We start from the raw sequence: 18,094 nt of genomic DNA, 5'->3' as shown, positions 1-18,094 counted from the left end.
TATATGAAAACTGTTCTCTTTTGGATATTAGAAGATGTAAATTTGAAATGGATTCCCGAAAATTTTATTTATTGTTTTCGTATATGCGTCCAACGTCTGTATTATTGGATCTTAAGTGGTTATATTCCTAATCATTTCATACAGGAACATAACATGGTAGAAGGAAAACTCCTGCAAGACATTCTTTCATATCTTACATTATATCTCGACAAGAAAACAATATTTTCCGCTTCTTCACTTAGCAATTTCCAAAATACTCAAATGAGTTCATCAAGAAAATTTAAACGTTTAGATGCCTATAAAGAAGCAGTTTTAAGTCTTCAAACATTTAGTACTTTAGCTTTCGGCTACACAAACTATTATACAGGTGACACTCTGTGTACATGCATACTGTATAGGATGATACGAAAACACCTACCGATTTCTGCTAACAAAATGCTGACCAAATTGCTTTTAAAAGGTAACAAAACGATATTATCTTCCATCGATGTTTCAAAGAATGCCTGTCTCATCTTTTAATAAATACATTTTACAACGAAGTTTTCGGGTGGTTACTTCTTACAGCATACTTTTATTCAACACAGGAATGTCATAACATTACACAAATATTACCATTCATATCGAGTGTGCTGTCTATAAAAAAACACAAAATTCCTGAAATATCTCATGTAGATAACAGAGGTTTAATGTCTAAAAATTATGCAATTTTAAATGCTGATTTTCCGGATATATCAAGTCTTTCAGGTAATCATTCGCTAGTATTGTATTTCTATCTTATGTTTTTATACAATTTTAAGCAAGGAAGCTTGCTTGAAGCCAAATCTGCTTTACAATTACTTAAACAAACCGTTAATGAAAAAAGTGATACGCCGATACATGTGTCATGTTCAATTTGATCTTATTGTCTTTTACAAAAAGCGTTTTGAACTTTTTGAATATCTGGAATATGATGATGCATGCCAATTAGCAGAAATAAAAGCTGTTTCAAGTTCGGATAAATTTGACGTTTTCATGAAAATGTTTAAGGGCGAGGAAGAAATGAAAGAGTTTTTTGATTTTTTTTCAAAATCTAAGAATTTTCAAGTTACCAGACTATAAGCTATATCATTATATTGTTCGTGGTGTTTGTGGCAAAATGATTTCTTTTGTGTTGTGACAATTGTAATATTTGCTCAACAAATCCGTGCAATGTTACCGTGCATAATTGATTGCAGATTTTTAAATTTTAAAGTACTGTCTACAGATGCGATTTGAAATATTCAAGTATAATTAGTGCATATGCAATGGAACATGTACTGCACAATAGGTGAATGTAAATACGAGAGATGACATATTAACCTTTGTTACTATTCTGACCTTTTTTGATTCAAAATGGCCGATGAAATTATACGCTGTATATTTATTTATTTCACGTTCATGATTGTATCTCATATATTTTTTAAGATATATAAGAGCAAATATGATCGAGTGGTCTAATGCGTCGCACAAGCTGGTCGAGTGCAACTTGTATGAATGGATGACCTTTTTGTCATATGTTAAGTTACACTCTATTCTAAGTTGATACTCGGGTATACAAACTGAATTATAAGATTCATGTGAATCTGATTTATTACAGTAGTGAGTCTTTATCATTCCATTACGACAAATGTCATATTTACGTTTGAAAGAAGAAAACATTTAATTGAAGGAAGAGGCCCAATATGGGTTGTTGATAATACATTGACATTTTCTTTATAGAAAGACTTTCATTTTTGACAAGTACAATTCAAAATGCGTGTGAACATTTTCGGAACATTGCGTATGCGATACTTGTTGAAAATAATAAAACCAGAACTTCTATTGTTTTAACGATGATGATTATTCCAATAGTAAACGAAAATCAAATTCAACAGTTATACGTGATAACAAACGACTGCGGGAAAAACTGTACAAATAATTGTGATAGAGTAACGATACAAAAGTGGGACGAACGATACCAAAGGGACAGTCAAACTCGTAAATCTAAAACAAACTGACAACTCCATGGCTAAAAATGAAAACAACTGGATTATGATGTTCAGTCTACAAATTGTCCAGAAAAGTGTATTTAAAATCAATGTGTATTTGATATTTAAGAAAAAAACCCAGAAGAAACCTCTTTACAACAAGTGAAATGCAATCAGCCTAGAATATAAACATTGATTTGTGCACCTCGGATTTATGTATATCCTCACAATCATTGGAATGTGTAGATAATAAAGAAGTAGACAATATAATCATAGTAAATAAATATACAAACAACTTAAACATGATGAGTAATACAGATAATAATGCAAATAAAAATCATGATTTGAATTCTACATTTATGTTCTGTAAGACAGTAGATAATAGAAGGAAATATTCCGTTTCAAACTCTTGTGATATAAACAATGTTGATGATGATAAAATATCCGACTTGTATTCTGTTTGGTATTGACTTTATTCCTAAGTTTCCTTTTGTTAAATCTGGTGATTTCTTGTTTTTGGAAAATCGCAATGACAGTCAGCAGTGTTTTATAACATCTGCTGTTCATCAATCTAGTCAATAAAGTTTTGCTCAAATATACTTTTTGTTTGTTTTGTCCTTTGGTAAATATTGTGTGTACTGTGTTTAGACCTCCTACCAAGAAATTTGTTTGGCAAGCACATACATATGTTCTAAGTCTTTTATGTCATGTTTTGATAACAACAAACAAAAGAACTCTGTCAAATGGACATGCTTTGATACTTACTATAACTTCCCTTTAGTTTTTACTAGATAACATTTTTCTTCGCATTTGAGATTCCGTATATCGTCAAATTATTGGAATTTCAGTTAGTAATAACTGGAAGCAACTTATTGCGGACTTGTTTCTGTATTATTATGAGTTACTTAGTATGACTGAATTCATCAAAGACCCGTCGAAACAACATATGATACATAAATTTAACAATACTCTATATATTTGGATGATGTATTGGCTCTACAATGACGACTTCTGTATGTATACTTATAAGATTTGTCCTGTTGAACGAACTTTAAATACATCTTATACTGACAATGGCGACTGCCCTTTCGTCGAACTTGATATCTTTATCATTATAGGGAACTTTAATACCAAAATGTATGACAATGGGAGTTTTTTTCTCATTTCTATTGTTAATTATCCATTTTTAGATTTTTAGATGATGACTTATCTTGCCATCAGCTTATGGTGTTTATATATCTCAACTTGTACTATTCGATTATATATTAATGTTGCCTTTATGCTAATCCACATATCTAGAATTTGTATATCTCAATTGTTCATTTTGCTGAAAAAATAGAGGAATAGTAAATGTTAGGCGACCTTATACATGTTATAAGGAATGTGACCTTAATTGTGGCAGTCCTTTTGATGCGCATTTTATGTTCTTTGTTTTCAATCCTCCTTCATGTTTTGGTGTTAGTTACTTGCCAAATTTTGTTCTTTACCATATCGCTCGAAATTTAATAGAACTGAAACCGAACGACTCAAATAACCAACGGACATCTAGAGTAGTATGACATTAGCCTTACAAAACTACCAACCAATGCACGTACAACTCGTCGTATATTATAGACACTACAAGATCAATTTTCTCTAGACTTATATTTCCTCTGTTGTTTATTAACACATCAAATAAAGCGTTTGAATACATGCTGTTATCTTTTGTAAACAAATGACAAACAAAAAGGTATTACCACAGTCTGAAAAAAATAAACTATTTTGTTTAAAACCAATGTTCGATTAATTATATAATGTACATTTGAACAAATAATTCATTGTATAAACTGATTTGACAACACAAATATGATTTGAAATCAATGTAACAACGCATTGAAAATCTTCAACAAGAGAAATTCTATCGGCAAATGACTGTATAAATCCCATCTCCTAAGGTTTAAAGTACTTGATACATGTGATATCTATATAATGAAAAGACAAAAATACGCTTAAAAGCTGTATTGAAATCATTTAATACACTAGTTTTAAGAAAATGTTGCAAGTTATTATGGGTTTGTCCTTCCCGTTCGTGTGTATTTTAAGTGTTTTATGTCTTTCTGTTAGTGTTATAAAATGCAGAACATAAAATTCAAGTTGTTTCTACAAAAAGAGAGATGTAGCAAAGTAGGGATCACTGTATGAAATGCACACCATGGCAAAGAAGTCAAATAACAATGAATTACGACGAGGGAAAAAACTACAATTCATTAAACTTTTCACAGATCATTTAGATTCTAAAGACTGAACAACAAGACACTCCCTTTCCTTCACACTTAGAAGTGTGTGTCCAAAACTAAAAATATCAAAGCAAAAAAAGGCATGCATTGTTTTTTAATTTTAATTTTATTTCATCGAAATCATATTAAATAAAGGCAACAGTAGTATACCGCTGTTTGAAAGTGATAAATCGATTGAGAAAGAACAAATCCAGGTTACAAATGATCAAATATAAAACACTGAACAGCAATATTTAATTTTTCAAGTTTGAAATTGATTTAAGAACTGTATCATTTTAATATAAGTGATGATAATTCTTTTCTCGCTTAGATCTCGGCACACTCATAAAAATACGCTATAAATGTGGTACAGATATCACCATAGGGTTGCGATAGCATCAAATGTACAATATTGAAAACTCAGGTTTTAGACTATTTATCGTATTTCTTATAACATAAGCAACATAACGGGTGCCACATGTGGAGAAGGATATGCTTACCCTCCCGGAGCGCCTGAAATCACTCCTAGTTTGTGGTGAGGATCATGTTGCTTATTCTTTAGTTTTCTATATTGTGTCATGCGTTTTATTGTTTGTCTGTTTGTCTTTTTCATTTTTAGCCAGGCGTTGTCAGTATATTTTTGATTTATGAGTTTGACTGTCCCTCTGGTATCGTTCATCCCTCATTTAAGAAAATAACTGGTTTCTACAAATTATATACAACCAGTCCTGGGCATGCCTCCTACATACGTGTGTGTACGAGACAAATATGGCGTTATCACTGCAGATAAAGGATTATATAGTATCGTGTGTGAGTATAAATTACATTTATTTAAAGTATTTTTTATTTTGACATATAATTAGGGACTTTCCGTTTCGATTCTTCCTCTAAATTCAGTACCTCGACTAACTGATTAACCAGCTGTTTAAGAAATGACCACTGCTCATTACTTACTTATTATACAATTTCAAGTGTGGGGTAACTAAAGGTTCCTAACGCCTTTAATAATAAACTAATTCGAGTAATTCATCAGGAATAACCTTAATGTTTTGATTTATAGTACTGTTATAAATCAAAATATCGTATTATTCCTGATTCGTTTTTCGAATTACGTTATTAAGGTGTTAAAAACCTTCGATCATCCCGTAGTTTCAGTGATTTTAACTAGTACAAAAGTGAGCAGTGGTCGTTACAGACAAACGTTCACCTAATCTGTTCCACTCAATGGGATCATTTAGGCTATCAATCCACGGCCACATCAACAATGTTTTGAATCGGAGCATATTGGGGCACCATATTGTTAACTGTAGAAAAGGAAAAAAAAAACATTCTAAAAAATATAGTCAAAAGAGAAATTTTACGGCCAAGTATGCCATAAAACAACTTACAAAATATGAACCCAAGAACAAGAACAAACAGCATTTTTTATTCAAAATTTGGGAGTCACAAGCCTACCGAGATATTTTTCAACCTCAGCAACTGGATTTTATTATGCTCTCATAAAACCTATTTGATAATATATTCACAGCAACATTCAAAAACACAAGTTAGCTTGATTTCTGCATTTTATGTGATCAGATACACACATGGGGATCATCGGCGATAAACATCTTCTTTGTGTATGACTTGTTCACCACGTAATCAAGTTGTATGTTTCGATATTTTTATGTTGGCGTTTATTTTCGTTCTCCTTTGTTCTATTGTTCCGTTGTTTTACTCTAATAGTTGATGTGTTTCCCTCGATTTTAAATTATAATCCAGATTTGTTTTTTTTGTCTCAATCGATTTATGATTTTTGAACAGCGGTATACGACTTTTGCCTTAGTATCTTGAATTTGTGGAGCAAAAATTGCTCAATGTTGTTTTGCTATCTGAACGAACTTTAATATCCTCTAAAATAGCCCATGCGCTAATCATTTATCTAGTAAAAGTAGAAGCTACATTTGTTTTAGAATTTCATCAAAATGTTAAAAGTGTTCCTTTACTTATTTTCATAACCTTGCATATCTTTGAAAGATTTGATAATAAAAAGAAAAAGCCAAATAGTTAATGAAAATATTGACAGGTTAATTCTGTTATTGTATGTTTACCACATATTTTCATTTTTCTAACGTGACATGACGGAATGCAAATACAAAAGATAAACCCTGGTAGGAAAAAATACCAATGAGAATAAACCACTGACATTGAGATAAATGACGGAAACATGTACTGTAAATAGTTCATTCTATTATTTTCATTGTATCTTCGTCGACGTATACTTAAGTTTTGTCTAAAAACCACAACGATCTTGCACTTCCAATTTATTTTACAAATGTTTTATGTTGTGTTCATTTTAAGTATGATTTGCGAAACGACATGTCAGTGTATTCTACGAAGCATATAAATTAATTTCGAAGCATTATATAAACACTAATGTTTGCATTCGTTCCATCAATGTATATAGCTAAGTTTTACTAATGTGATGCGACTGTCATACAAGAAGGGTATTGCTAGCTATAGAACCAGGTTCAATCCACCGTTTTGTACATAAGAAAATGTCTATACCAAGTCAGGAATATGGCAGGTTTTTGTATGTGTTTGAGCTTTTGGAATCGCCATTTGACTAGTGATTTTCCGTTCTTAATTTTCCTCGGATTTCTTTTTGTGATTTTACTTTTACAATCATATATGAAACCCAACGAAAACGTCATCGATTTGATATGTGACCCCAATATGTTTGCGCATGAACTTAAACTGATTTATTTCCTTATTTCATTGTTGTAGTTGCAATTTATGTACATACGGTATTTTACATTTTGATCGCATACCTACTATCTGTTAAGGTCAGTAGAACAGATAAGTGGTAGATATGTTTTTTTATATTTTAAACGATTCTATTGCTACGGTTTCTTATTTTATTATTGTATACCACATTGATAAAATTGAAAGAGTGAATAGTTATATTGTTACATTTTATGTTTTTAATTCTTTATATAAGCACAGAAAATCCTTAAGCAAAACGTTATTGCCTTGCACTTATCTTATAGGTGTATATAAGTTAGTGTCATATATGAAACACCAACAATTCTTTCCTCGTTAGGTATGTGACCTCAATATGTTTGCACACGAACGTAAGTAGCTGTATTTCATCGTTTATTTTATTATTAATTGTATTTACAAACAATTTCAGTAAGACCTTTTTCATGCTAAGGTTAGTTAAAAAGATGAGTTATTGATGGTAACGATCAATTGCGAAAGATAACAATTATACTGCTATGAGAAAAATTCCGGTTTCATTATCTTTGTTGGTATAACACATTTAAAAAAATTGAACAGTAACTGTGTATAAAAAACGCAATGGCTTTGCACTAACGATTTATTTAAAAAGTTTTGTTGACTGTTTATTGTTGATGATATTTGCATAACAACTTATCTATGACTTCCACGAAACGCAAAATCTTTCAACAATATCGTTTATACCAAAATTTGATTGCACTTATTCAATCGCTGTTTATAAATAATTGTCGTATATGAAACACAAAAAGTCCTCCGCAATCCGAAATGGGGCCCAAATATGTTTGCGCATGAGTGTAAACAGATTAATCAAATTTCATCGTAGTTATCTGAGTGTATTTTCCATTGCGAGTGGAAACATATTTATGTAAGTAGAATTGATATTTTTTTTTTATTTGTTGGTTTAAATAAATAATAAGACAGGATAAAAAGTACTCGCTTTATAGTCTGAAATATCAGTTTAAACAACAATCAATATTTTTATAAAAATAATAGTAACATATATTTGGTAAAGATTTACAAAATGTTGTATTGAAATAAATTCATGTTCAAGATACTTTTGATAACTTTCCTGAAATTCACCAGTGATAATTTGTTTTACAGTTTATTTTCTTGTAACCAGGCATTTTGCGGATGTCTTTTTATTCTTAAGTCATGCAATGCAGAAGTAGTGCTTTTAAACTAGTTATTATTATTAATTGTATAATTTTATATTTAAAGGACTGAATGCAGTTAACTTACATGTAGCAATATGATTTTTTTTAATGGCATTTGTGGTAAGTATACAATTATGTTATTTTATCCTACAATTGGGTATTTTACTATACAAATACAGCCCTACGGATATTGTTATGATATATCATATCTGTATACTATGCAGATATCGCTTTAAAGCTCCGCCCATTCTCGGACTTCATTTGTGTATTGTTGTGGACGAGTATTGTATGAACCTGCGTGTGTGTATTGCAGTGTAACAGACTTACCAGAACAGTCAGTATTTTTTACGACGACAATCACACGATTCCAAAACTTGAATGTGTACATGTGTAACAAATTCACACATGTCTATTTCAGCATGCATGTTTAGTGAATGTCAAGTTCATTTCAAAATTCTGAATCCTAGGACAACTTGTTAACTTCTCTTTTTTTTTGTTGTTTTGATTGTTTTAATTGTTAAAATTAGTTGTTATGCTATAATAGATAATTATTCACCTTTAGCGATGTTCTCTTGTTGACTATTCAAGATTCTATTTTGCGTAGCCGTCTTCAGCTGAATTTGTGATTTAAATATAATATTACTACGCGGGCCTCACGGGATTTCAAATCGAAAAAATGCAAAAAATGTGAGTTCATGTGTCTTTCAAAGTACAAACAATATACATAATTAGTTGAAGGATATAAAGACAATAGTTCGGAACAGGAACAATAGCTCGCTAAAGCTAACATAACAGCAGTTTATTAGCCTCGTATAAATACAGTTAGAAAGCTACTCGATAAACATGTGCTAAAAGAATCGTATCATTTGAGCGTTTAAAAATAAATTTGAATTCATAATTGAGACATATGCCACTGTACTTTTAACACTATAAACTAAATTATGATTAAAAGTAAGCTGATGCTGTTATTTTCTTGATTTACATAATTTCCTATTTTTATAAATACTTTTATCCTGTTTGCGTTACGACACTTGTAAAAAAGTGTATACATTACATCTTTTTAAATGAACATGGTCATTGTCATTACAAACTATTTAAAGTATCAAATTAGCGCTGTTTGTACTCAACTTTACTAATAGTTACTATACTTCACCATCTTCAAATACTCAATAGAGAAAAAAATACCATACCATGTAAACAAATATATACTGAACATTTATAACAGGTACTCACCTTTTATCATGACCATGCTAAAACGTCTGAACTTATACTCAATCAGGCGCAGATAGTATTAACCCGTTCTGGACTTGTTATCTTCTCATATAACTGTCATATTGCTACAGGACATTTATAAAAGAAAATAAAAGGTGGGTTAACCTGAGTTTGTGATAAGCCAAACCAGTGCTTCACCATTTATTTAATGTCTTAACATGAACCTGTTCGAAATATGAACTTGACAAAAGTGGGAAACATACTCGACCAATCAACCTCTATTTATTCAACCAACCAACAATTTTGATTCTTTAGAATTAAGGTCTCTTATGGTCAATATGCCCGAGCTTCAAAATGCCAAGTAAACTTTTTAATATATAAATTATAATATAAAAAATATTTATTACAAATTTATTGATTTTATTTTGTCATCTGAGAAAGAGTTTTTTTTATCAAGTACCTATTGGTAAAAATTGTAGCCAACAACATACAGACTCTTAGATAAAAGGAGAATTAGATAAATGAAAGGTAGAATATTGTTAATGCTTGCTCAAGTAAGGTTCTGACTTAATATAGTATGGTTAAGACTTGGGTAAAGTATGATTTAAAAAAAAAAGACACCAAATAAAGAAGACGTGGAATGGTACTTTTACATCGCCACAAATAAAGACACTTAGTACATTTCCTATTATACATGCAGTTACTGACATTAAATTCAAACCCAATTACTGCAGTACACAAATGATGCAACTTAGACTAAAATATAAAGCAGTACACATCCTTCATCCAATGAAGTTATTGTAAAGACATAGCTAATAGTCATAGAAAAACATTACCACAATGCAAAGATACATGCATCGACAGATTGTAGAGCAATTAATAGGATATGCATATGTATAGAAAACTAATTTTCTGTTTGATTTTAATATACAGACAATACAATAAATATTTGTACCAATATAAACAATATTCAAAGATTTAATTATAGTATTGAATTGACAACTTTTGGTTAAGAATGAGTTTATTTAAATGATAGATATGTGTACGGGGATCGGTTCTAAATTTCCTGCCTTTCTTCTTCTTCTTCAAAATTAGGATATTCTATAAGTGTTTCACAACTTTAGACAAACTTCTATACCAAATCTGTAAATCTATGAAAAAATTAAGTTAAACTTAATGTTTTATGTTATTTGCGATAACAAACTCCTCACTTAATAATTTACAAGCAAAACATTGATCACCTTCGGTATGGTTTAGACTAAAGTCGAGTTATATCAAGTAAAACCCAGACTTTTTTGACTATTTATGTTCCTATCGTATATGACCTCTTTATTTGCATATTTTACTTATGATTTTGATTCTTTCAGGAGAATCAGAAACTTAATATCTATATTTCATAGACTTTGGCTAGATATCTTTCATTTATCCTTCTGTTGGAACATTTGTTTTAGTGATCAAGATTATAATACAATGGTGACTGCTTTTCCTTTATTTTGACATTCTAATCTATTTTGTCAGTTTATTTTGTCCATACATCGATTGGGATATAATGGAATTCGATTGGGAGATATATACCCCGTATGCAGGTGCTGGTGGAATATAACTTTCTATATATCTTAAATCAAACCTTAAAGTAATTTATAATCTGTATCATAAAACAGCTACATTTGTTTCATCAATAACTGTACTTACTTATTCTATCAAATATGTACAAGATCACTTTAACAAGTAATAATCTTGTCATTAGTTCTATAATAACCTGTTATGCATATTTGCATCTTAAATTCAATTTTATATAAATACTAGTGTAAATCCATGCTTCTATGGAAATTGAAATTAATCAATTTTAATAATAAAAAACAAAGATTACCTTTATAAGAACTTGTTGAAAGTAAAAACCAAAATTAATGAACTATAAAGAAAACTATAACAGAAAGTCTTTAATCAAATGAAAAAATGAAGAGGTAAAAAACACCAAACGTATAAATAACAAATGTCATTTTCTTGTCTTGGTTCAGGCATTTTCTTATGTAAAAAATGGTGGATTGAACCTGGTTTTAAAGCTAGATTAACCTGTCTCTTGAATGACAGTCGCATCAAATTTCAATATACTAACAATGATTCGTGAACAAAACAATCAGACATACAGCAATAGGTAAAAATGTCAAAAAAGAAGGTCACAGCAGACAACATTAATATTGTGTTATATCTTAATACTACAAAAACAAATATGTTACACATATGCACAAAAAGGTATATATAAAATTTAACAACTTCATTCGTTGCTTGTTTATTATATGATTTTATCTATCTATTTTGAATCCACCTATAAAGGATTGAACGATTTTGAGTACTGAGACCTATTCTTTCCCTGACAGGTACATGGTAAGGTAAAGAACGTTACTGACTGTTCATGTTTAGATGAATTAAAATTTTCTGTTGGTGGTGTTAAAAATGAAATGCGCATGGAGGAGGAATAATTTCTGTATCCATAGAAATAACTACACAATTTCGAACAAAGTATAATGTAGTATGCATTTTGCAACAGTAAACATTTGTATTTCAATCTATACTAAGGCTACCTTTCATTTGAGTGTGCAGAATTTTTTTAGTTTAAAGTAATGTTGGTTTTCTTTATTACAGGATAATAAGTTGTATCCAATAACTGAATATAACAATTGTATTTGTAAAAATTTAATCATACTGCATACAATCTTTTTCATGCATTTTTTTGTTTTTGTTTCAACAAGTTGTATTTGGTCCTCACTTTATCTCCGTTGTCCTCTATACCGTTATGTTAGTATTGAATGTTGAATGCAATTAATTTAAAAATAAAATTGAGGTCTCTAGGTGGCAAATGCTTTTCAGGTATTGAAGAAAAGCTGGTTTTCTCTACATATGGTTCTTTGAAAGAATTGAAATTGGATACAATGGTATCAAGAGTAATTGCAAACCAAACTGACTATGTATATTCATTAGCTTACGATTATAGAGACAGCTACTTGTATGTTCCAAGACATTCTCACTCGGACATAGTTAGGTATTATGATTATAAATTTAAGATAGATATCGTACAACACACATGCATACTGACACACATTTTATTCATCTATCATGTATATGATAATTTTTAATGAGTTGACTGATTGCTAAAAAAATTTATTCTGTACACAACACATAAATATCAACTTGGAAATTTGATTATCATGCAAGGCTAACATTACTACATATAACGTTAAAGATTTTTAAAAATATTGATATCGTTAACAGCGGAAGAACCAGAATTAAAATGAGATTATCGATTAAAACTTTTACAAACATGACAAACTTGTTTCGTCCGTTTTATGTGTGGGTTCCCGAGTTGAAACACGTTTTCATCAGATTTTGGAGAACGAGAACAGATTCGTAGGATTGGCGTCAAAATAAAGTTTCTGGGAAGTGTGGCATGTCTTTCTGCTCAATAGCACAATGAAATTCTGGATAACGTACGGTTCTATTGCAAACCAAGTTCCTATTCATATCACACTCACAAGTGTTCATCTTTAATTAGCAATTGATTTGCCTGAGACGTTGAACAGCCATCGATCCATTAAATATGTTTTACTTACTTCCTGACTGTCTAAACTGTTTGAGACATTTGTATATTTTTTTTGCATTCCTCTTGTTTGTAATCTTGATATGTCTATTTTCAAAATAGTTTACATGTACATGGATTGAACATCGGTTAACTACAGTCGCCTTAATTAAGCAGCCTTTCATAGCTAAGAAGACAATATTGGTTGACTCATTGATTAAATCATATGGTTAATTTTAGTTGTTCTCATCCAGTTCATTTAGACTCTGTTGAAAAATTGTCTGATAATCATACCACATCTTCTTAATTTGTATATTTGGAGTTCTATGTGCTGAAGTTGGGTGTCATTTTATTTATTCACTTTTTTTAAGTTTTCCCTTTTTTCATGTTATCTGTCTCTGTATTGTTTGTTCATCCAATTATCGGTTATTGGATTTGGTGCAGGTCGGTCCAGAGGTACTTTTACGACGCATGATGTTTTTTACGATGCATTTTCTTTTTCCTTGTAATTGTTTTCTTCAATTTGTACCTAATCGGAAAAGTATTATTGTTTGTTTTATGAACTACGTACACCTACTAAAAAGCTTTTGGTTTTGAATGTACAATTTGTAAAATTTATGTCAGTTGTGTTGTACATATATTTATGTGATTCCAGTGTTTAAAGTTTTGGCTGCTGTATCCCAAATATTCTCACATTGACCAAATTTATTGGTTGAGGTTGATTCCTCAATTTTATAATGAAACTATTAACAGTTCACTCATCTGGAGGAGGTTAAACATGGTATAAAATCGGGTTACACCAACCATTTGTCTTGTTTTTTTGAAAATGCCTACGTTTAGTTTTGTCAATTTTTATTAACTTTGAAATTTAGATTAGCTTGGGGGGTACGATTTGTTTTAATAAATGACAGCAGCCATTACAATTACAGGATGCAATATTACTGTTAGAACGGTATTTTTTTTCAACAAACATAAAAATGCACTGGGCAGATCTTAAACTGTAGCAGATCGAGAAAACTTCTTTTGGAACGATTTGATATTTATGCAAACTATTATTACTGTTCTGTCTATGTAAGCAATGCAACTCAAGATATTGTTTTGTACAACAAAATAATATGTGGTACACGATTTGAGATAATGCATATACAGTGTATGTCATGCACTATTGAATACGAGCATACACAAAACAGTGTATTGTTTTATTGTTTCAGGTTTCAATATCCGAATAATCAAACTGTTATGTTTGAAAGAGTTGTCCAAACAAATGCACCAATAGCCATAACTTTTGATTCCACAAATAGGCATCTCTACTGGACGGAAGATGGTCCTTATGAAACGATTTTTAGATGTGATGCAGATGGATCTAACAAAACATTAATTCGTAGTGCAAACAATCCTTCGGCTCTGACACTAGACATAGTTAATAGGTTGGTTCCTTTGACTCTTGAAAAATAATTTTCTTATTGTATTACAATGATCGAATTACATAAACGTTATGCAAATATAATGTGCAAACTAACTATCCTGTTTCCAATATATTTGATGCTGTATACAACATGTATTAATAGACAAACCGATTATCATTTCACGGTTTTGTTTACGCTCATTCTTTAAGAAAAAGATAAAAAAAAGTTTTAAATTCTTAACTATCATTGGTGTGTTTCAAGTATATCGCAGAATATAATAATTATAATAATAAAATGTTTTACGCAAACTACTTGCAGGTCGTTTGTTTAAACTAAAAAATTAAGACGTCAAGAATGGCTATAATATATTTGTTCTCTAGTGCCTTACATTGACGTCAAAACCCCGAACTAATATTTTCAGTTGGTCTTTGAGCCCGAAATTACTGCTTTATTAAAAAGTTTAGATGATTTCTTCTTGAGAATTTCCGAATAATATAAAACAAAGGTTCCGAAAATTCTGATAGGTCAACATTCACCGAGTTTGGTGTAACAATTTAGATATACTCTCCTAAAAGAAAACGAGAAAAACATTTAAAAAAAGCACCAGGTAATCGTCTGCCTCGGATGGAATTATTTTATTATTACTTTAGGGATTTATTGGTAAAAAAAAAATGCACAAACAAACACATACAAGGTAAGTTTGTATATATGCAATCATGTTTAGCCTTCAATGAAATTTTTTGGTTAAATTGGTCTCAAAGTTTTGAGTAAAATACGCTCTTAAAGTCAAAACGAAAATTGTCACTTTAGCATTATGACGTCAGAGGAAAGCGTCAAAGCAAAAAATGTAAATTGCCTTCTTAGAGGTCATAATTATTAGGACTAGTCGTAAGTTATGTAGATGTATAGACTTAAAGTCTGGGAACTTAGTTAGATATGGCAATTAACTAAAAATTAAAAAAATGTATTTGCATGTACTATTAGATGGATCTACTTTGGTGAACAACGATTTAACGGACAGATAAACAGATTAACATTTGACGGAAAGGAGTTAACAGTAATAATAAATAATCGAACAACAAATGTGTTCGGTATAGCAGTAGGTATGTTTGGAAGCTAAGCATGCTAATAAGATAACAACTATATATATACATCATAAAAGAAGATTCTGTATAAGTGCCATGAGACCACTCTTAATCCAAGTCGCAATTTAAAAAAATAACTCATTAAAGCATGCATAGGTCAAAGGACCGCCTTTAACACGGAGCCTTGGTTCACAGCTAACAGCAAGCATGAATATTGTCATATACAATAAAAGATCAAATTAAACAACATATGTCCCGGTTTATCTGCAAGGACATGTTAAGGGAAAAATGAATTATGCAAAATATTGTTGGTCAAATTATTTTGGTTTCACATTATTTTTGGGAGATCTTACTGCTTAATCAGGACTAAATTATTTTTATCAATTCATTTATCCATGAAGATTATTTAAACAACGATAACCTTTCTGATCCCAGCAAAATTAGTTTTTAAAATGATTTTTTTATTGATCGTTTGATTTCAGGAAACACATTACAGTAAGCTTTATACTTTAGTGTTCGCATATTTGCGGTCAATATCCTGTTGTGCGAAGCTACGTTGTATCGTTCAAGTGACCAAGATATATACTCTACGGTGCATAAAGATGTTGATTTATATATCATTTCATCTCTTCTGGAGAGGTGTACATTTGACAATCATATCACAGCTTCTTATTGAATTCTTGATTTACAATAATTTCGTTTAATTAACCCGTAACATGTGAAACTGTTGTCTCCATTATCCTACAGTATCATATGATATGTAACTCATTTTCTTGATTTATTTTCATTTTTCAATCAAATGTTCCTTTCAGTTGGCTATATGGTATTTTAATAATATACAGCAAAAAGACATTACTTAAGCTTTTGACTTACATTGTTTTCTTATGTTTATTATTGCAGATGTACCTAGATCTCGAATTTATTGGATGGAATGTGGTAGTGGTGATTTGAAATCTGCATATTATAACGGGTCCGATATAAACACAGTTGTTAAAACCAACCAAATAGGTAGGAACTGGGGCATTGCTATCAGTGATGATTTAATCTTCTACGCAAGTGGTAATCAAATTCTTAAAATCAACAAATCTTCAGGACAAAATGCAACAGTTGTACATTCAGATACAAATCAGATCTATGGTGTTGTATTCTTAAAACAGGAAGGTAAGATTTCACGTATAACCAGAACCTGAAATAAAATTTATAAAAGAATATTTGAATAAAAGATTGTATCTTTAAGGCAATTGATCATAATAACATATACCAACATAACAGGATTCTTCATTTTATTCACTGTATTGATAAATGAGCAAAATTTTTGTATTAGTTAACAAAAATTATGACATGAGAAAATATTATTAAGTGTCAATTAACATACTAGTATGTAACATGTTTTGTGCTTTGTTCACGTAATTATCAATGTTTTATAGACAATTTAAACACTTTTTAAGTAGTATTTATAGAAATTGTAGCTGTTGTGGTAGATTGCTTGACTTTGTTAACGTTGGTGTTAATAATTGTTCAGATTAATTCTTCAGAGCGTAGACTTATGTTTATTCATCATGTTCATTATTCTGTGCCATAAAATACTTTATTTACTTACTGATATCTAAAATACATGGATGTATCTAAAGGGGACGATTTTGTTAAAATACATATAGTATTTACGTAACATTGTACAGAAATAACAGCTTCTAAGCTTAAATATTATATTGCTATTTGTAGCGAGTAATGCATTTCAAAGAATCTCTCTTATGTGTTTGTTTCTTTTATTGCATACTATGCTCAATTATACTAAATAAATCTTTTTCAATGTGTTCATGATTTTCAAGGTATAATATCTGTGCTCTTGGAAACATTTTATTGATATATTTTAAGGTTAATTTTGATATTTCAATTTGAAGCCGATACTATATTGTGCAACGATTTTTTCAAATATATGCTATATGATGTATTCCTTAGAAAAATTAAGCAAGTTGTATAAATGAATTAATACACATTGCATACATTGATTCGAACTTATTTGATTATTCAATTTCAATTTCACCACTAGAGATGATGTATGATATCAAATATATTTTTCCATAATGTTTAATTTTTTTTTCTTATTTTACAGGAAAATGTTACTGTCTAGTACTATCTACTTTACAAATATACGAAAATGACAATTATTTAAAAGAATAAGATAGCAACATATAATCATTGTGCTTAAACACATGCAAATTATTTCCTGATTTAACAAACCGAAAATATATAAATTGATAATTGTGCTATGTTATTTATATGAAATGTCACAAAACAAGAGTGGACATATAATTAGAGTACATGGTGTTTGCACAATGCAAAAGAACGAAAAGATAACAAAATAAACAAAGACAATTAAAGGTGATGATCAAACTCAAACAAAAAGGGAAGAATCTCAGGTACTATGAATGGAAAAGACTGTTTGGTCCATATGTTGCGACGTTATACTTTTTTTTTGGCATTTTTGTCTTTTTTTCTCGAGCGGAACTGTTGAGCCGAAACGCGCGTCTGGCGCAAAAACAAAATTTCAATCCTAGAATAAAGTATCATCTATGAGTTTATATGCCACCTCAGTTCTTGTGTATTCAAATTTTATATATCAATTGCGTGCGTTGTTCAATGCT

The 18,094-nt window shown here is 30.3% G+C and overlaps 1 protein-coding gene across 1 annotated transcript; it reads left to right on the top strand.

Moving 5' to 3' along the window:
* Positions 1-12,256: 12,256 nt before the first annotated feature.
* Positions 12,257-17,630, top strand: LOC134694117 (prolow-density lipoprotein receptor-related protein 1-like). The gene is made up of 5 exons (XM_063555112.1): positions 12,257-12,424; positions 14,170-14,385; positions 15,349-15,467; positions 16,350-16,610; positions 17,563-17,630. The coding sequence occupies exons 1-5, from the start codon at positions 12,315-12,317 to the stop codon at positions 17,628-17,630; spliced, it is 774 nt and encodes a 257-aa protein (XP_063411182.1). The 5' UTR covers positions 12,257-12,314.
* The last annotated feature ends 464 nt before the right edge of the window (positions 17,631-18,094 follow it).

Source organism: Mytilus trossulus, chromosome 13 (assembly GCF_036588685.1).
Source record: "Mytilus trossulus isolate FHL-02 chromosome 13, PNRI_Mtr1.1.1.hap1, whole genome shotgun sequence".
NCBI lineage: Eukaryota > Metazoa > Mollusca > Bivalvia > Mytilida > Mytilidae > Mytilus > Mytilus trossulus.
Note: the sequence above shows the minus strand (reverse complement) of the source record. Positions and strands in the feature narration are given on the sequence as shown.